The 20,151-nt window shown below is 40.7% G+C and overlaps 1 protein-coding gene across 2 annotated transcripts in view; it reads right to left on the reverse strand.

Moving 5' to 3' along the window:
• Positions 1-9,244: 9,244 nt before the first annotated feature.
• The window catches only part of FBXO10 (F-box protein 10), a 199,492-nt gene continuing 188,585 nt past the window's right edge, over positions 9,245-20,151 (reverse strand). For both annotated transcript variants that reach the window (XM_073549669.1, XM_073549668.1), the window contains 2 exons: positions 11,041-11,222; positions 9,245-10,255 (listed from right to left, as the gene is read on the reverse strand). In XM_073549669.1, coding sequence (XP_073405770.1) covers positions 10,078-10,255; positions 11,041-11,222 — 360 coding nt within the window. In that variant the 3' untranslated portion in view covers positions 9,245-10,077. The remainder of the gene's footprint in view (positions 10,256-11,040; positions 11,223-20,151) is intronic.

The following is a 20,151-nucleotide window of genomic DNA, read 5'->3' on the forward strand; positions in this document are numbered from 1 at the left end:
ACTTGTATGAAAAATGAGGTTAGGATGAGCAGTTAACATTCAGCTGGGGTTGTCCACTATTTTTCTACTTTTGACCTAAAAAAGAAAGTGACTTCCCCACTACAAGGACATTAATATAAGATTGGTGTGGGTCTGACACCCCCACTGATCAGCAGCTATGCACGGTTTAGTGGCCTTTGCCAAAGACTGTAGTTTAGCTCGTTTCGAAACAGCTATCCTAATAACAATAATAGACAGTCCCCACCGCTCCTGTACAGAAATCGCTGCATTATGGGCATGCCTACATTTCCCGTGTTACGCTCAAACTTTAGTCACTAACATTTCGCTAGCTATGCAGGCACAGCATAATTTACAATGCTTCCCATAGTATAAGAAAGGATAATTCAGAATGTACTGCATAGACTTGATCAGATGTAATGAAGGTCATACCCATTGGAAACAAAATAATCAGCATGGTGGAATGGTAATGGAGAGAAGAGCTGAAAAACTTTAAGGAGTATATCGGAAAGTTTAATAACTTTTAGAAGGTTGTGACCAACTTTATCTGGAATACCCATTTACACATGAATACAGTTGTGCTCAAAAGTTTACATACCTCGGCAACATTTTTGCTTTCTTGGCCTTTTTTACAGAGACTATGAATAAGGCCAGGGTCACACTAACCGACGCAAATTACGGTCAGTATTTTACATGTGTAATACGGATGACAGACCCCTAAACAGTGCTCCGTATGTCATCCGTAAGCAAGGTGTGGTCGCATATTTTGCGCATGTAAGCATCCGTATGTAATCCTTATGGCATCCGTATGGCGAGATTTTCTCGCAGGCTTTCAAAATGGACATGTAATGGAGCCCTATGACAGGGTTTCTAACAGAAACCAAGGAATAGATATAGACACATAGAATGCATATATATATACACAGTCATGGCCAAAAGTATTGACACCCCTGCAATTCTGTCAGATAATACTCAGTTTCTTCCTGAAAATGATTGCAAACACAAATTCTTTGGTATTATTATCTTCATTTAATTTGTCTTAAATGAAAAAACACAAAAGAGAATGAAGCAAAAAGCAAAACATTGATCATTTCACACAAAACTCCAAAAATGGGCCAGACAAAAGTATTGGCACCCTCAACCTAATACTTGGTTGCACAACCTTTAGCCAAAATAACTGCGACCAACCGCTTCCGGTAACCATCAATGAGTTTCTTACAATGCTCTGCTGGAATTTTAGACCATTCTTCTTTGGCAAACTGCTCCAGGTCCCTGATATTTGAAGGGTGCCTTCTCCAAACTGCCATTTTTAGATCTCTCCACAGGTGTTCTATGGGATTCAGGTCTGGACTCACTGCTGGCCACCTTAGAAGTCTCCAGTGCTTTCTCTCAAACCATTTTCTAGTGCTTTTTGAAGTGTGTTTTGGGTTATTTTCCTGCTGGAAGACCCATGACCTCTGAGGTAGACCCAGCTTTCTCACACTGGACCCTAAATTATGCTGCAAAATTTGTTGGTAGTCTTCTGACTTCATAATGCCATGCACACGGTCAAGCAGTCCAGTGCCAGAGGCAGCAAAGCAACCCCAAAACATCAGGGAACCTCCGCCATGTTTGACTGTAGGGACCGTGTACTTTTCTTTGAATGCCTCTTTTTTCTCCTGTAAACTCTATGTTGATGCTTTTGCCCTAAAAGCTCTACTTTTGTCTCATCTGACCAGAGAACATTCTTCCAAAATGTTTTAGGCTTTTTTAGGTAAGTTTTGGCAAACTCCAGCCTGGCTTTTTTATGTCTCGGGGTAAGAAGTGGAGTCTTCCTGGGTCTCCTACCATACAGTCCCTTTTCATTCAGATGCCGACAGATAGTACGGATTGAGACCGTTGTACCCTCGGACTGCAGGGCAGCTTGAACTTGTTTGGATGTTAGTGGAGGTTCTTTATCCAACATCCGCACAATCTTGCGTTGAAATCTCTTGTCAATTTTTCTTTTCAGGCCACATCTAGGGAGGTTAGCCACAGTGCCATGGGCTTTAAACTTCTTGATGACACTGCACACGGTAGACACAGCAACATTCAGATCTTTGGAGATGGACTTGTAGCCTTGAGATTGCTCATGCTTTCTCACAATTTGGTTTCTCAAGTCCTCAGACAGTTCTTTGGTCTTCTTTCTTTTCTCCGTGCTCAATGTGGTACACACAAGGACACAGGACAGAGGTTGAGTCAACTTTAATCCATGTCAACTGGTTGCAAGTGTGATTTAGTTATTGCCAACACCTGTTAGGTGCCACAGGTAAGTTATAGGTGCTGTTAATTACACAAATTAGAGAAGCATCATATGATTTTTCGAACAGTGCCAATACTTTTGTCCACCCTCTTTGTTATGTTTGGTGTGGAATTATATCCAATTTGGCTTTAGGACAATTCTTTTTGTGTTTTTTCATTTAAGACAAATTAAATGAAAATAAAAATACCAAAGAATTTGTGTTTGCAATCATTTTCAGGAAGAAACTGAGTATTATCTGACAGAATTGCAGGGGTGTCAATACTTTTGGCCATGACTGTGTATATATATATATATATATATACGTATTCTATGTGTATATATCTATTCTTTCGTTTCTTTATTAAAACTGTCAGTGTGAGTTTACTGTATAGCGCACTAAAAGACACCTGGTGCGTATTTCTCGCAAGTCACATGTGTGGTCCGTGTGTAATCCGTATTTTTTGCGCACCCATAGACTTGCATTGGCGTACTACGGCCGTAGTACACTGACAATCGCAGCATGCTGCGATTGGCACGGACCGTAGAATACGGATGAGAAATATACGGCTGGTGCGAGGGACCCCATAGAGAATCATTGGTCCGTGTCTAATGCGTGCTTTTAGCGCCTCTCACTCGGCCGTATTCCTCGCCAGTGTGACCCCGGCCTAACACCAAAACTTTTTCTCCACCATGGTAAGTGGTTGGGTGAAGTCATTTATTGTCAAACTACTGTGTTTTCTCTTTTTAAATCATAATGACAACACAAAACATTCAAATGACCCTGATCAAAGTTTACATACCCTGGTGATTTTGGCCTGATAACATGAACAGAAGTTGACACAAATGGGTTTGAATGACTACTAAAGTAGATTATTGCTTGTAATCAGGTGTGTGCATAAAAGCTGAGTGAGTTTCTGGGATCCAGACAGACTCTTGCATCTTTCATCCAGCCACTGACATTTCTGGATTGTGAGTCATGGGGAAAGCAAAAGAATTGTCAATAGATCTACAGCAAAAGGTAGTTGAACTGTATAAAACAGGAAAGAGATGCAAAAAGATATCCAAGGAATTGATAATGCCAGTCAGCAGGGGCTCTGTAAAAACAAAACCACGGTTAGGTAGACCAACAGAAATGTTGTCCACAACAGCCAGAAAATTGTTCAGGATGCAAAGAAAAACCCACAAATAACATCAGCTGAAATACTGGACTCTCTGAAAACTTGCGGTGTGGCTGTTTCAAGATGCACAATGAGTCACTTGAAGAAAAATGGGCTGCAAGGTCGAGTTGCCAGAAGAAAGCCACTACCGCGCAAAAGCCACAAAGTATCTCGCCTACAATACGCAAAACAGCACAGAGACAAGCTTCAAAACTTCTGGAACAAGGTAATTTGGAGTGATGAGACCAAAATTGAACTTTTTGGCCACAACCATAAATGTTACATTTGGAGAGAGGTCAACAAGGTCTATGATGAAAGGAACACCATTCCTACTATAAAGCACAAAAGTGGACTGCTGATGTTTTGGGGATGTGTAAGCTACAAAGGCACAGGGAACTTGGTCAAAATTGAAGGACAGATGAATGCAGCACGTTCCCCGCATTATGTTCCCACATGCTTTATGCATCCATTAGCCCTCTGTGTTTGTACTGTTACACACTTAACATTATGGCTGGTCCATACAATCAGGGCAACTGTTACCACCCACCTTTCGTGTCTACCTCTTTCCTCATAGACTGTAAGCTTGCGAGCAGGGCCCTCATTCCTCTTGGTATTTGTTATAATCTATGTGATTATTGTTATGCTGTAATGTCTATTGTCTGTACAAATCCCCTCTGAAATGTAAAGTGCTGCGGAATATGTCGGCGCTATAAAAATAAAATATATTATTATTATTATTATTATTATCAGAAAATAATGGAGGCAAATTTGCAGTCATCAGCCCAGAAGCTGCGTATGGGACATACTTGGACGTTCCAACATGACGATCCAAAACTCAAGGCCAAGTCGACTTGTCATTGGCTACAGCACAACAAAGTGAAAGTTCTGGAGTGGCCATCTTAAGGGGGTTTTACACTAAGCAATATCGCTAGCAATATCGCTAAAACGTCACCGGTTTTGTGACGTTATAGCGATATTGCTAGCGATATCGCTATGTGTGATACTTACCAGCGACCGGCTCCCCCGCTGTCCATCGCTGATCGCGCGAGAATGTCCGGCTCCATTTCTCGTCGGGCGCTTCCTGCTGAGACTTCATGCTGTGACGACGAGCGACGTGTGGAGGCGGGCGGGAGGACGGCAGGATCGCTGTGTGTGAAAGGTGAGTATCGTGCGCTGCGTCGCTGCTGCATCGCTGTGAGATCTTTCTGTATGAAAGCTCACTAGCGATCATTTAGCGATGCACCAGCGATCCTGACCGGGTCGGATCGCTGGTTGGATTGCTGGTGCATCGCTAAATGTAAAAGGGCCTTTAGTCTCCTGACCTCAATATCATTTAGCCACTCTGGGAAGATCTCAAGCGCTCAGTTCATGCTAGACAGCCCAGGAATTTACAGGAACTGGAGACTTTTTGCCATGAAGAATGGGAAGCTTTACCATCTGAGAAAATAAAGAACCTCATCCACAACTATCACAAAAGACTTAAAGATGTCATTGATGTTAGAGGGGGCAATACATTGTATTAAAATGGGGTATGTAAACTTTTAATTAGGGTCGTTTGGATGTTTTGGGTTGTAATTATGATTTAAAAAGAGAAAACACAGTAATTTGACAATAAATGGCTTCACCCAACTACTAGCCATGAGTGGAGAAAAAGTTTTGGTGTTATCATTCATACTCTCTGTAAAAAGGCCAAGAAAGCAAACATTCTGCCGGGGTATGTAACCTTTTGAGCATAACTGTACATATGGCATTATAATAATCATTATTAACCCAAAATTGAACACTCCACCTTAAAGGGATTATCCAGGACCAATTTATTTTTTTTATTATGGGCTTAAGCACTAACAGTCAGTGGCCAACTACCTTCCCGATGTGCACAGTTCCAAATGGCCTCAGGCTCTGAGTGGTCACAGATGCTCTTGCTGGTAATTGTGCGGCTTCCGCTCGTGTCATGTTGGCACAGCAGCTGCTTCTCTTCCACTCTGCTCTGTTGATGGGATGTGATTGCCGATGTCATGCTGATTGACAGTTGTCAATTAGGATGCCAGTAGTCAGTCTCCGTTGACATGGCATCCCAGATGAGAAAAAGCTGCTCTGTTGACGTTGAGCATCAGAATCGCTCGCAGGAGAGGTCTGTGTAGAGGTTTTCTGACAATAGTTAATAAGAATTTGTGTCAGGGTACTCATATTAAAATAAAGGTATGGCCATAATGTCGCTGCTATACTGATTCAATAGATACCTTAAGTAAAGAAATCTCCAACCTGTTTGTTGCTTAATCATAATTAGAAGTTTGGGTTTTCTAAGCTTTCGGCACATTGGTCCGGTACGGTGTTTAGAGTCTTCCGCTCTGCCCTGGACCCTCTGCTACCATCTCCATCTTCTTCCTGTTTTAAATTTTGTGCCAGTATCATCCTAACCATATGCGGCACTTTCAGAGATGGATCTCTCGGCAGTATTCAGTAAAATGGCGCAGAGTTTGAGCTGAGATCTGAGCAGGTGCTGAAACCCAAACTTCCAGTGATGATTAAACAGCAATCAGGCTGCAGATTTCTTCACCGAAGATATCTGTTCAATCACTATAATAGCACCATTATGGCCATAACGTTATTTTAACATGCATAATCCTGATGACAGATTCTCTTTAAAGAGTAACTGTCATTTTAATTTTTATTTCATAAATCAAGAGTCCACATGAAAATAAGCAACTTTGTAATTTTTCTTATCAGAGAAACCTACTTCTTTATCTGCCAAAATTGATCATTATGAAAATTCTCAATCCATGGGTAAAACCTGTATTTAGTGAAGACTGACTTTTCCATTACTGAGATAGGAGAGGTCAGTTCCTGGGGGATATAATTCTATGTAGATGGGAGGAGCTAGAGGCAGACCTCCTCCCCCTCCTATACAGATAGTCTTATCAGTAGCAGCTGCTCTCTCCTATCTCAGTAATGGGAAAGTCTGTCTACAATGTAAAATTAAAGGGTAAAGGCCCCGTCACACACAGCAAGATTGCTGATTTTGTGACGCCACAGCGATATTGCTGTGTGTGACATGGATCAGCGACCGGCCCCCCTGCCGGGTATCGCTGATTGTGCTCAAACGTCCTGGGCCGTTTTTTGATTGTTGGTCTCCTGCTGGCCAGCACTCAACGCTGCGTGTGACAGCGGGAGAGCAACAATCAGTGACGCTGGTTTCCAAGGTAAACAGCGGGTATCTAAGAGCCGCGCGGCTTAGTTACCCGCTGTTTACCTTGGATACCAGCTGGTTTCCTAGGTAAACAGCGGGTAACTAAGAGCCGCGCGGCTCTTAGATACCTGCTGTTTACATTGGAAACCAGCATTCTCGCTGGTCCTGATCTCTGGTGGGTCTGTCTATGTGGATCAGCTATGTCCCAGCGATCCCATCCACATCGGATCGTTGGTGGGATCGCTGGGACATTGATACGTGTAACGGGGCCCTAACTGTACCTTTTTGCATATTTCTGGTCTTTACGTGACTTACATTATGAATTTTCACCTGCCCTGCTCTCATCATTTATAAGGCGCCTGAGTGCATGGAGACTAGCTGCAATGACGTTTCTCACACACATCACAGAGAGTTCGATTCCTGCTCTTCATTCGTTAGCTGACACTCAGAATGAAATAGCTACAACATGGAGGAAATTATACAGCACCAAAGAGCAGAGTAGATGTAAAGCCAATTCTTGCTGAGATAAAAGACTGTCTCCCTCTGCCTCTTCTCACGCTATTCCTCCGCTCTCAATACACTAACATAGAAAGTGTAACCGGACTCCTCACTGTACTAGCAGTTCATCTGGTCTTGAACAAGAGTGAATGAGGAGTCTGTCCAGGGAGGAGGGGAAGAACTGACTCATAAGTGGAAAATAATCAGATTTCTCTGATAACATTGCATAAATCAACAGTACAGGCGAACATAAGAAACTTTGTAAAGTACTGCTCTATTTTAATCTGTTTATTGAAAAATAAATATGGAGAGGGGGTGCGTGCCTCTAAGGACTTGATCTACCAGTCACCAATAGTCAAAAAATAATGAGAGTGAGACAGCACATCCAGTGACATGAACCTTTTATTCAACCCCTACACTTCATTGGATGTGCTCCTTCACTCTCCTAATTTTTTTGACTATTGGTGACTGTAGAATCAAGTCCTTAGTGGCGTGCAACTATTGGTGACTGTAGGATCAAGTCCTTAGAGGTGTGCAACTATTGGTGACTGTAGGATCAAGTCCTTAGAGGCGTGCAACTATTGGTGACTGTAGGATCGAGGCATTAGAGGCGTGCAACTATTGGTGACTGTAGGATCAAGTCCTTAGAGGTGTGCAACTATTGGTGACTGTAGGATCGAGGCATTAGAGGCGTGCAACTATTGGTGACTGTAGGATCGAGTCCTTAGGTGTGCCACCCCACTTTCAAACTGCCTGTGCTGCTGCCTTCCCTTAAACTAATCTGTCTTTATTTTAATGTAAAACTCCAATTCCCAAAAAGTTGGGACGCTTAGTAAAATGTAAAAACAAAAATACAATGCTTGGAAATCTCTAATAGCCATATCTTATTCACAACAGAACATAGACCACATATCAGAAGTTGAAAGCTAGACTTTTTTTTTATTTAATTTGAAAAAAAAAATGAATTTAGAAATTGATGGCAGCAACACATCTCAAAAAAGTTAGGACAGGGTCACATCTACCAGTGTAACAGTCTGTAAACATCTGGGAAGTGAGAAGACCAATTGTTGAGAGTAATATTGTCCTATGAGGAACAGTTTTCCATTTTTATTCAGTCAATTTTTAAGGTATTTTTGCCCAGAGAAGACGGCAGTGTTTCTGGATCATGTTCATATATGGTTTCTTCTTAGCATGAAAGTTCTACAACTTATAAACTTATATGTGTGGGTTGCACGGTGATATCATTTGTTTTTAAAATAGTGCCACCTGAGGGTTCCTTGTGCAGATAGAGTTCTCCAGAATCTCTATTATGTGCAATAGATTGTGGGATATTCAAAGTCTTTGTAATGTTACATTAAGGAATATTTTTCTTAAATTGTTCCCCAATTTTTAGATGCAATTTTTCATAGATTAGTAAATTTCTGACCATCTTTGCTTCTGAAAGACTGCCTCTCTAACATGTTCTTTTAATGCACAGCATGTGGCATGTGACTTCATAGACATTTGAACCTCCAGCTGTTTATTTCATTAGTACCACTTACTTTTCCAGCCTTTCGTTAACCCTGTCCTAACTTTTTTGAGAGTCTCAATTTCTAAAGGAGAATGAAATGGAGAAAATGTCTAATTTTCAACTTCTGATATGTGTTCTGCTATGAATAAAATATGGCTATAAAAGATTTCCAAATCATTGCATTCGTGTTTTCTTTACATTTTACATAGCATCCCAACTTTTTGGAATTGGGGTTGTACTTTGGCATTTGAAGTATCTTCCTTGTCTCTTTAGTTTAAACAATATTGCATTATTTAAACTCACTTCTCCAAATGTATACTATTATTGTAGAATTAGTTAATAATTTCACTAGGATCTGAAAAACTAAACTTTTAATATGTCCTGATATTGTTCGACTGAGTACTCAAAATAGTTGGGGCTTTATAACAATCATGGCCTAGTGTCATAACCGGTTATAATGGAGGTTTGGATTTGCTATAGTATGGTTTTATCCTGATATGAGACACATTAGCTATAATGTATTATCAAATACAACCAGTATTGTGTTCTAGAATATTCAGTGCATTAGCTTAAAGACGTAGAAATTTTTGATATGGAACTAATTTTTCCACCCTATGAGGACTATAATGCTGATGATAGATGAAACCGCCATTTAATCTATTACAGTCAATCTTTTCACAAAGGAAATTTGACATACAATTGTACAGAGAAATATCTATAGATTCCCATTTATTGCACCTTATAATAAATAAGGCTGTGACATCAGATGTCATGATATGTACGGTAGGTACCTGTAAATAAGTGAATTAGGTGGTGCCATACTCTGAATACACAATTGGCATGTAGATGTTAATGTCTTCCAAAAAGCAGTACCAACAAAACAAAATTAGATATTATATTTTGCTTCTCATTTTTGCTCCAAAAAAGTATTATACAAACAATAAATGTAATTCTATATGGCACATATGACTTTGTCATCAATATTATTTCCTGCCGGTGATCATCTACAACTGGTAGTGAGTATCAGTCCTGCAAATAAAATGGCCTTTGTACTTGTCATCGAGGGTACACATAAACAACACTAGGAATATGTAGGTTTAATATAGCTAGAGATGGACTCCTGACAAAGTACGATTATTGTATAAAGGCTTCAGAATAAATAGATTGTATCCAAATTTAGCTGGTCTATTACTATATTTATTACACATGAAAAAAGTGTTCATAAGTACCCTATTTGTTGGCATCCAGCAAATTAAAGTTGTTATTAAAGCCTCTAGGTGAATAATGCCGCCAGAAATGTATCATGAAACTGTAGTTAGAATGCTGCATCTAACAGACTAGATGTACTATGGTAGGAATTAGTCTCATCCATCTAATCTAATGTCCTTATCGCAAGCAGCTGATGAGATAGTAATGAAGGATTGGTTTTCAGTGGTTTTTGAAGTAAAACATAAGCATTTTCTAGTAGTCAAAGGATAGAACAGAAGATGCTGCCATTATTGTGACAACGTCCTTCCACCCTTGCTGCAATCCTGGTTGTGACAGTAGCAACCCTCTGACTACTCTGAGTACTGGAGACGCCTCTCGTGCATCCTTCAATATATGGCCTCGCGGGTGGGTTTTCTAACTTCCATGTAACATCTGGCCTGCAAGAGTTAAGAATTTAATTAATAATGATGTTCATTCATTCTCTACACCTGCTCTGTACAACACTGAATGCAATAAGTGGAGGATTAAATTCGTACTTCCATCTTATCATAAGAATATGCCATACATTTATCAGTTTGAGTTTGATGTCTAAAACCCCCGTCAAATCTTAAGAAACAGTTGCTTGAACTTTTCTTTGCTGCACAGTGCTTGGCTAAGTATTGCTGTGCTGGTAAAAATGTGAAACTAGTAATGCATCCTGTGAATTTTGAAGGGAATGGTCCTCGGTCAACATAGAAATCTATCCAAAAATGTATCCTGCACGCAACACAAGATCTTCACAGGATCTCCTTCTCTACTCCCCTCTTATCTACTCCTCTCACAATCGCATACTAGATTTCTCCCGTACATCCCCCCCTACTCTGGAACCCTCTACCACAACATATCAGACTCTCACCTACCATCGAAACCTTCAAAAAGAGCCTGAAAACCCACCTCTTCCAACAAGCCTATAACCTGCAGTAACCTCCAAACTGCTACATGACCAGCTCTACCCTCACCTACTGTATCCTCACCCATCCCTTGTAGACTGTGAGCCCTCATGTGCAGGGTCCTCTCTCCTCCTGTACCAGTCGTGACTTGTATTGTTCATGATTACTATACTTGTTTTTATTATGTATACCCCTCCTCACATGTAAAGCGCCATGGAATAAATGGTGCTACAATAATAATAAATAATAATAATCCAAAAACACTTTACGACACCAGGCACAAGAATACCTACTTTTTCTTATAAGTGAGCAGCTTGTTATGTTGAACTATGCAGTCTTCATTGTTAGACACTTGTTGCAAGATGTTTTGTCCGGATTTGCCTTGAAATATGAGGTTTTCGTGCACAAGACTTTTGGTTTGATCAAGGAGTGCAATGCCATAGTCATGAAGAGACTGAATCCTGTTTCTGGTCACCTAAATACAATATGAGGAAAGCGATTATTAGCAACGGTTATCGTTACATTAGTGTTCAAAATCTGCACCCATATGGGCAGCAATCCATTTTATGGAGGTATGTGGGGTAGTGTATTAAAAAACAGCATACTCTGCTGTGAAATTTGTTATCCATGTATGCTCCCAGATGAGCTGTGGTATCTATATACGTTACTGGATGGCACGCAAAAATAGACAGAACCAAGGTTTTCTGAACATTTGATTAAATACACTAAAGTACTTCTAAATAATGGTATAGCACATCTGAAGCATCCACCAATGTCTTTTTCTATACAGGGACTTAAAGAACTAACATGCACCTGTCTATGGGGTACGGACTGAATTTAGGCATTATAAAAGGTGTTTGAAATGGTCCAATCAGACATGCTTGTTGGCACAGTGCAACCTTAGGGCCAATTTAGATGTCAGTGACACTTCTTAGATGCTAAAAACAGTCAGTTTCATACATGCTTTTATTTTTTTTTATTCAGTGCTTGGTCAGTAAATTTGAAAACATTTGTGAAGCACCTATGGTCATGGTGCTCACAACATACCTAGATAAGTTTCTAGAAGAGTCTAGTTTCCAAAATGGTTTCACTTGTGAGTGGTTTTCACTGTTTAGTCACATCAGGGGCTCTCATAATGTGACATGGTGTCCTGCATATTTTGCATTCAAAAAGTCATTTGGCGCTTCTTCCCTTCCGATCCCTGATGTGCGCCCAAACAGTGGTATTCCCCCCACATATTGGTTATCGGCATACTAAGGAAAAATTGCACAACAAAGTTTGGAGTCCATTTTATCTTTTTACCCTTGTGAAAATAAAAAAAAATTTGGTCTAAAGTAAAATTTTTGTGAAAAAAAAATAAATGATCATTTTTTCCTTCCACATTCCATTCGATCCTGTGAAGCACCTGAAGGGTTAATAAACTTTTGAATGTGGTTTTTAGAATGGTGTCACTTTGGGTATTTTCTGTCATATAGGCCCCTCAAAGTCACTTCAAATGTGATGTGGTCCATTAAAAAAGTTAAGTATGTTGTAAAAATGAGAAATAGACGGTCACTTTTTAACCCTTCTAACTTCCTAACAAAAAAAAATGTTTCAAAAATTGTGCTGCTGGAAAGTAGACATGTGGGAAATGTTATTTATTAACTAGTTTGTGAGACATATCTCTGTGATTTAAGGGCATAAAAATTAAAAGTCTGAAAATTGCCAAATTTCCGTTTTTTTAACAAATAAACACAAGTCATATTGAATAAATTTGACCACTATCATGAAGTACAATATGTCACGAGAAAACAATCTCAGAATCAGTGGGAAGCCTTCCAGAGTTATTACCTCATAAAGTGGTCACAATTGTAAAATTTGGCATGGTCAGTTAGGTGCAAACAGCCTTAGGTGGGGTGGGGGGGGTAAAGGGGTTAATGGACCCATAAAGTTGGTGAGTTTGATCCAAGATTTGGATCAAAAAAGGACAGGTCCCCTACGGTCTGCAAACTACAATTGAGAACAGAGTCTCCTCAGACTATAGAATAGATCCCCACTAGGTATGTGTGCAAAGTCCCAAAGTGGTGACACAATGGTCAAAAAATATCCACAATTATATCATATAATTTTGGTCACAAATAAAAGGAGACCACTTTACTCATTGATAGTCCGCTAGACTTGTTACCAAAGAAATTGATGTCCCCAAAGCATGTTTCTTCCTTACCTGACCTATCACAATTAACGACATCATGCTTTTCCCCGTACCAGAAGTCCGCTGCCTCGGAGTAACCCTTGAGTCTGCCCTGTCCTTCAAACCGCACATCCAAGCTCTTTCTACTTCCTGTCACTTACAGCTCAAAAATAATTCTAGAATCTGTCCTTTCCTCAACCCTCAATCTACTAAAATACTTGTGCATGCCCTCATCATCTCCCGCTTCAACAACTGCAACATCCTTTTCTGTGGCCTCCCTGCTAACACCCTCGCACCTCTCCAGTCCATCCTCAACTCCGCTGCCCAACTAATTCATCTCTCTCCACGCTACTCCTCCGTTTCTCTCTTCTGAAAATCTGTTCCCTGGCTCCCATTCCCTCAGCATATCCAGTTCAAATTACTAATACTGACCTACAAGGCCATCTATAACCTGTCTCCTCCATATATCTCTGAACTAATCTCCCGATATCTTCCTTCACGTAATCTCCGGTCCTCCCTAGACCTCCTTCTCTTCTCCACACTTATTCGCTCCTCATCCAACCACCTCCAAGACTTCTCCTGAATATCCCCCTTCCTCTGAAATTCTTTGCCGCCAACACGTCCGACTATCAACCACATTCAGATCCTTCAGACGGAACCTGAAAACCCATCTCTTCAGGAAAGCTTACAGCCTGCAATGACCCCACTGCCTCCTCACCACTACCGGAGCTACCGCCTCACCATCACTGGAGCTGCTGCAACCCCCCAACCTACTGTCTCCTTCCCCACCATCCTGTAGAATGTATGCTTGCAAGGTCAGGGTCATCTCCCCCTCTGCATCAGACTGATTGTTCGTTTGTTTACTGTAAGTGATATCTGTAATTTGTATGTAACTCCTTCTCATGTGCAGCAACATGGAATCAATGGTGCTATATAAATAAATAATAATGTTTAGCTATTTAAGTATTCAGCTTTTTAAGGGGAGTTGGTAACAGCAGTACCTACCAGGAACTTTATGTACTGTATGTATCCATGGTAGCGGTCATAAGATAGTGGTAAAGTGGCCCGTTTCCAACAATGGGACTGAGGGAGACAGGGCATGCCATCCAGCCACCTTGGAGCCATCAGGCAGTCAATGCTCATGTCTAGGCGCAAGGCTGGTTGACGTGGCTCCCGGTCATGAACAGATAACATATAGATGCCGAGAGATGCCCTGAGACACAAGCAGGTGAATCGCGCACATGCACATTGATCCCATAGGGGACTTTAAAAAGGAAGGTATATATAATACAGTTGAAACTAGAAGTTTACATACACTATATAAAAAGACACATATGCATGTTTTTCCTCAATATCTGACATGAAATCAGAATTAACTTCTCCCGTTTTAGGTCACTTAGGATTACCATAATTATTAATATTTGCCAAATGCCAGGATAATGAGAGAGAATGATTTAAAGAATTTTTATTACTTACTGCAAAGTCAAAAGTTTCCATACATTTCATTAGTATTTGGAACCATTGTCCTTAAACTGAATGACTTGGGTCAAACTTTTGGGATAGCCTTCCACAAGCTTCTCACAATAGTTGGTCGGAATTTGGGCCGATACCTCCTGACAAAACTGGTGTAACTGATCCAGGTTTGTAGGTCACCTTGCCCGCACCTGCCTTTTCAGCTTTGCCCATACATTTTCAATAGGATTGGGATCAGGGCTTTGCTTTTTTTTTTACAACAATACATTTTTTTATCAAAAAAATCTTAAAAACAGAAAAAACTTGTTTACACAATTATATCAAAACCACTAGTATAAACTAATTCCAAATTGGATATTATAGGAGAGGGAAAGAAAGGATAGTGGGGGGATGAGCTTTAGGAGCTTTTATTAAAACATTTTTGTATACAAATCTGACCAATCTGATTATGAGAAGACCATAAGAACCAGGAAAAAATATTAAAAACTATCCTAAGTGTGAGCTATCGCCAATCCAGAAGTCTCCCAAATCTCCCACTGATGACTGACCCTTTCTTTTTGCTTTAGTGAGTGAACCAAACAACGTTCATGTAGATAATGAGAATTTATCCTACCAATGAGTTCCTTCTGTGTGCAACAAACTTCTTAGGGAACAAACATCAGGTGCCCAAGGTAGGTTTACACAGTATATCATGAAAAAAAAAAACAAGGTTTCCCCTCTTGTCCCTCTATTGAAATATTTACTAAATTGGTATTGGATGATTTCAAACTTTTATCCACACGACAGAAATATGATAATTTACATTATCTGCGTGAATTATAGTCAAATGATGATGTAATATATAGGGCAGCGGACATGGGAAGCAACATTGTTGTTTGGTCCACTGTTAAATATGAATGGGAAGTATATTGTTAATAAAAAGACACAAATACATATACTAAGATGTCCTCCAACCCGGTAACCTCCTTCTCGGACCAACTCCAAGCTATTCTCATTAGGGCCTCTCAAGAAGGCATTATTGATAAGAAGATATTTAATGGACTAAAGGGGGCTTTACACATAGCGAGATCGCTAGCGATCTCGCTAAAGCGTCACTCACCGATTTTGTAGCGACATGTGACACTTACCTCCGACCGCCCCCCCCCCCCCCGCTGGATATCGCTGATCGCGCTGGAATGTCGTGAGCCATTTTATCCTCGTTGGCATCCCGCTGGCGCCGACTAGCGACGCATGGACACAGGCGGAAGTCGTGTGTGACAGGTAAGAATGACCGCCGAGCATTGCTAGATCGCTGCTACGTCGCTGGTGAGATCTGCCTGTTTAGCAGCTCACTAGCGACCATTTAGCGATGCACCAGCGATCCTGACCGGGTCGTATCGTTGTCGGGATCGCTGGTGCATCGCTAAAGGTAACGGGACCCTTACTGTCAGGTTCCCCTAGATCCCTACGCTGTACCTCCTCCATAAGGTCCACAAAGATCTTGTCAACCCTTCTGGACGTCTTGTTGTGTCAGGTATTGAAGGTCTATGTGACCCAGTAGATTTATTGATTTCTACCTAAGACCACTTGTGGAAACATTATCATCTTATGTTAAAGAGAATGACAATCGGGACAGCAAATCTATTTGATCTTATTCTTGATCTGCTGAACTTTGTCTTCACCCATAATTTTTTTGTTTTTAAAGATTCATTTTATTTACAGAGGCATGGTACAGCCAGGGGAGTGGCCTGGGTGCCTTCATATGCTAATCTCTTCCTGGGATTGTGGGAGAGGACCATCTTTGGCGATGAGGGGGTGCGAGCCATTGAGCAGTGCTGAGCTGGCTCAGATATATTGATGATGTACTTATACTTTAATAGGGGACAGTGCAGCAGCTTGATTCATTTGTGAGTCAATTGAATACTAATCCTTTGAATATTAAATTGACTTACAACTGTGATGCTCGTAGAAATGACTTTTTAGACATCAGTCTTGAGGTGGACCAAGATTCCTCTATAAAGACTGATGTCTACAGTATAGAAAATCTACATCTGTCAATTCTCTAATACATGCAACATCTGCTCCTCACGTTACCACTATCAGGGATGTCCCAGTTGGACAATTCCTCAGGATGAGGCGGATTTGCTCAACTGAGGATAAATTTTAGGTGCAGCCTGAGGACCTTAGGAGTAGAGATGAGCGAACATCGTCAGCTCCCTCCTTTTTCGGCAAGCTACAGAACTTACCGAAGAGGATGCATCGGGAACCCGGATACCTGGAGCGCTCCCGATGATCAGCTGTTTGGCGCTGCAGCTGCATGTGTCGCAGCTGTGTGACATGGAAAGCCTGTGTGTTGTGACTGTCAGATAGCCGTGACACCTGCAGTACCGAACAGCTGATCATGGGGAGCGCTCCAGGTATCCGGGTTCCTGATGCAGATTCTTCAGTAAGCGCAGTAGCTTGCCAAATAAGGAGGGAGCCGACGATGTTCACTCATCTCTACTTAGGAGGAGATTTGAACAGAGGGGGTACAGCGGTGTATCAAGAATGGGTATAAGAGAGGAAAGTCCACTTCCCAAAAACAACTGGTGTACCAGCAGAATTGGAAAAAGAATCAAGATTATACAATCCGGTTCACTTCAACATATGATCATAAATGGATTAATGAGAGCAATCTTGGACTAACATTGGCCCATACTTAAAACGGAACCTTCTTTGGGATCTTTTCTTGCTGAACTACTCCTTATGTCACCCATGCACTGTAAAAACGTAAAAGACATCCTAGTGAAAACTCATTATATTCTAAAGAAACTGAATCCCTTTGGCTCAAGGAGGTTGATTTTGGGATGTTATCCATGTGGCCAATGTCTTGTCTGCGCCAAATGTTCTTCGCAGCACCATCTTCGACCCAGCTGATGGGAAGAAACTTTTCCATATTAACCATCACATGTCATGCAGTACCACGAATGTGAACTACTATGCTACCTGTAGTTGCCCTGATTTATGTACCTTAGGTCTTGCGTCAAGGGAACTAAGTCTGGATGTGTGAGCATGTGACAGACATTGGCGATATTTTAGAATTGAAGACAATCCCCCGTCATTTCCAAATTTTTCATAATAGTGATCACAAATCTCTTAAGATAAGTCTTGATGCAATCCACATGGGGGGAATGTAAAAAAAAAAACCCTCCCTGTGCAACAGGAGACCAACCGGATTGCTATTTTGGGCACTATGACTCTTATGGGATAAAATGAATCAGTTAGGGTACTTTCATACATCATTTTTTTGCCATCAGTCACAATCCGTTGATTAGCGGATCTGGCGAAAAAACGGATCCGTGGCATCATTTTCTCCATCCGTTTCCACCATTTTTCAACGAATCCGTTTTTTCAAAGCCGGCAATTCAGTGCGCCGTACAGTAAAATCACACTGACATGTTAGAATCGAAAGAATATATATATATATATATATATATATACATATATATATATACACACACACACACACACACACACACACACACATGTCATTGAGACATTATATTATATATTATATATATATTTATTTATTTATATTTTATAGAGTTCTACATAGCATAGTAGCCGCTAAATCAATTGCCGGCTTCAGTAAAATCATTCCCGAACCCGACATGATGTGACACATGGTTTACATATAGTAAACCATGTCATATCAAAATGATTTATTTATGTCAGTGTTTAATCAATTTAGTAGTTTGTGCTAGGAAAAATTTGGAACTCTAGGAGTTAAATTTAAGGCTTTGATCGAGGAAAAAATTGCATGGGTTCCCGTGCAATTTCCTCCGCCAAAACCATGTGTCACATCATGTCGGGTTCGGCAACGATTTTAATGAAGCCGGCAATTGATTTATCGGCTATTATGCTATGTAGAACTCTATGAACTATAACTATATATATATGTGTCTCAATTACATGTGTGTATATATATATATATATATACACACACATATATATATACATATATATACACACACACACACACACATATATATAATATATATATATATATATATATATATATATATATATATATATATATACACTTTGATTCTAGCAAACGACGGACAGCGACGGATCCGTCACTGTACGATTTTTCGATGGACACATCAATTTTTCGCCGGATCCGTTTTTTCAAAAAACGACGGACTGTGACCGATTAAAAAGAAACTGATGTGTGAAGGGGGCCTTAGTTTTGTACCTCTCTTATAGGTAATTGTTTATTGATATAGTCTATGTGGACTATCCTGCTACTTTCTATTTTTATTCATTGTCTTAATTGTTTTTCTTTGTATTTGCAGGTAATTAACTATTAATAGTCTTTCCTGGGACTTTCCTTCTTTCCGTATTTTGAATTCATCACACATCATGGATCACAAATTGAAGCACCTACTAACAGATCACCTGCATGGATATACATTATAATAATGATAATGTTACTATGTTTCCAATGTTATTCAAATAATGGTTACCTGTCATTGTGCGATTTGTTGCACTTTATTTGGGTATTTTGTATTTTGGTGCAGTTTAATGTGTTACATGTATTATACACTGCTCAAAAAATAAAGGGACTCAAAGAACACAATGTAACTCCAAGTCAATCACACTTCTGTGAAAATCATCCTGTCCAATTATGAAGCAACACTGATTGTGAATCAATTTCTCCTGCTGTTGTGCAAATGGAACAGACAACAGGTTGAAATGATAGGCAATTAGCAAGACAACCTCTATAAAGGAGTGGTTATGCAGGTGGTGACCAGAGACTATTTCTCTGTTCTCATCTTTTTCGACTGTTGTTTTGGTCACTTGCATTTTGTCATTGCTCTCATTCCTACATTTACAGTAGCATGAGGCGATGTCTACAGTACAATTCACAGAAGTTGCTCAGGTAGTGCAGCTTATCCAGGATGGCACATCAATACGAGCTGTAGAAAGAAGGATCGCTGTGTCTGTCAGCACAGTGTACAGAGCACGTAGCAGATATCAGGAGACAGGCCAGTTCACCAGGAGACGTGGAGGGAGCTGTAGGAGGGCAACAACCCAGCAGTGGGAACACTACCTCCTCCTTTGTGCAAGGAGGAAAAAGAGGAGCAGTGCCAGTGCCCTGCAAAATGATCTCCAGCAGACCACTAACATCCATGTGTTTGCTCAAACTGTCAGAAAAAGACTCCATGAGGGTGTTATGAGGGCCTGTCCTCAAGTGGGTGTTGTGCTTACAGACCAACACTGTGTAGGACAATTGGCATTTGCCAGAGAACACCAAGATTGGCAGATTCAACACTGGAGCCATGTGCTCTTCACGGATGAGAGCAGGTTCACACTGAGCACTGATGACAGATGCGAGAGTCTGGAGACGCCGTGGAGAACGTTCTGCTGCATGCAACATCCTCCAGCATGACCGGTTTGCCAGTGAGTCAGTAATGGTGTGGGGAGACATTTCTTTGGAGGGTCGCACAGCCTTCCATGTGCTAGTGAGATACTCTGACTTCAATTGTGTACCAGTATGAGATCCTCAGACCTATTGTGAGACCATATGCAGGTGCCCTGGGTTCCTTTTGAAGCATGACAATGCTAGGCCTCATGTGGCTGTGTCAGCAGTTCCTGCATGTTGAAGGCATTGATGCTATGGAATGGCCTGCTTGTTTTCCAGACCTGAATCCCATCGAGCACATCTGGGACATCATGTCTCCTTCCATTGCATCACAGACTGTCCAGGAGTAGACTGACGCTTTAATCCAGGTCTGGG

Source organism: Dendrobates tinctorius, unplaced genomic scaffold (assembly GCF_039654945.1).
Source record: "Dendrobates tinctorius isolate UK_male_01 unplaced genomic scaffold, ASM3965494v1 ptg000160l, whole genome shotgun sequence".
NCBI lineage: Eukaryota > Metazoa > Chordata > Amphibia > Anura > Dendrobatidae > Dendrobates > Dendrobates tinctorius.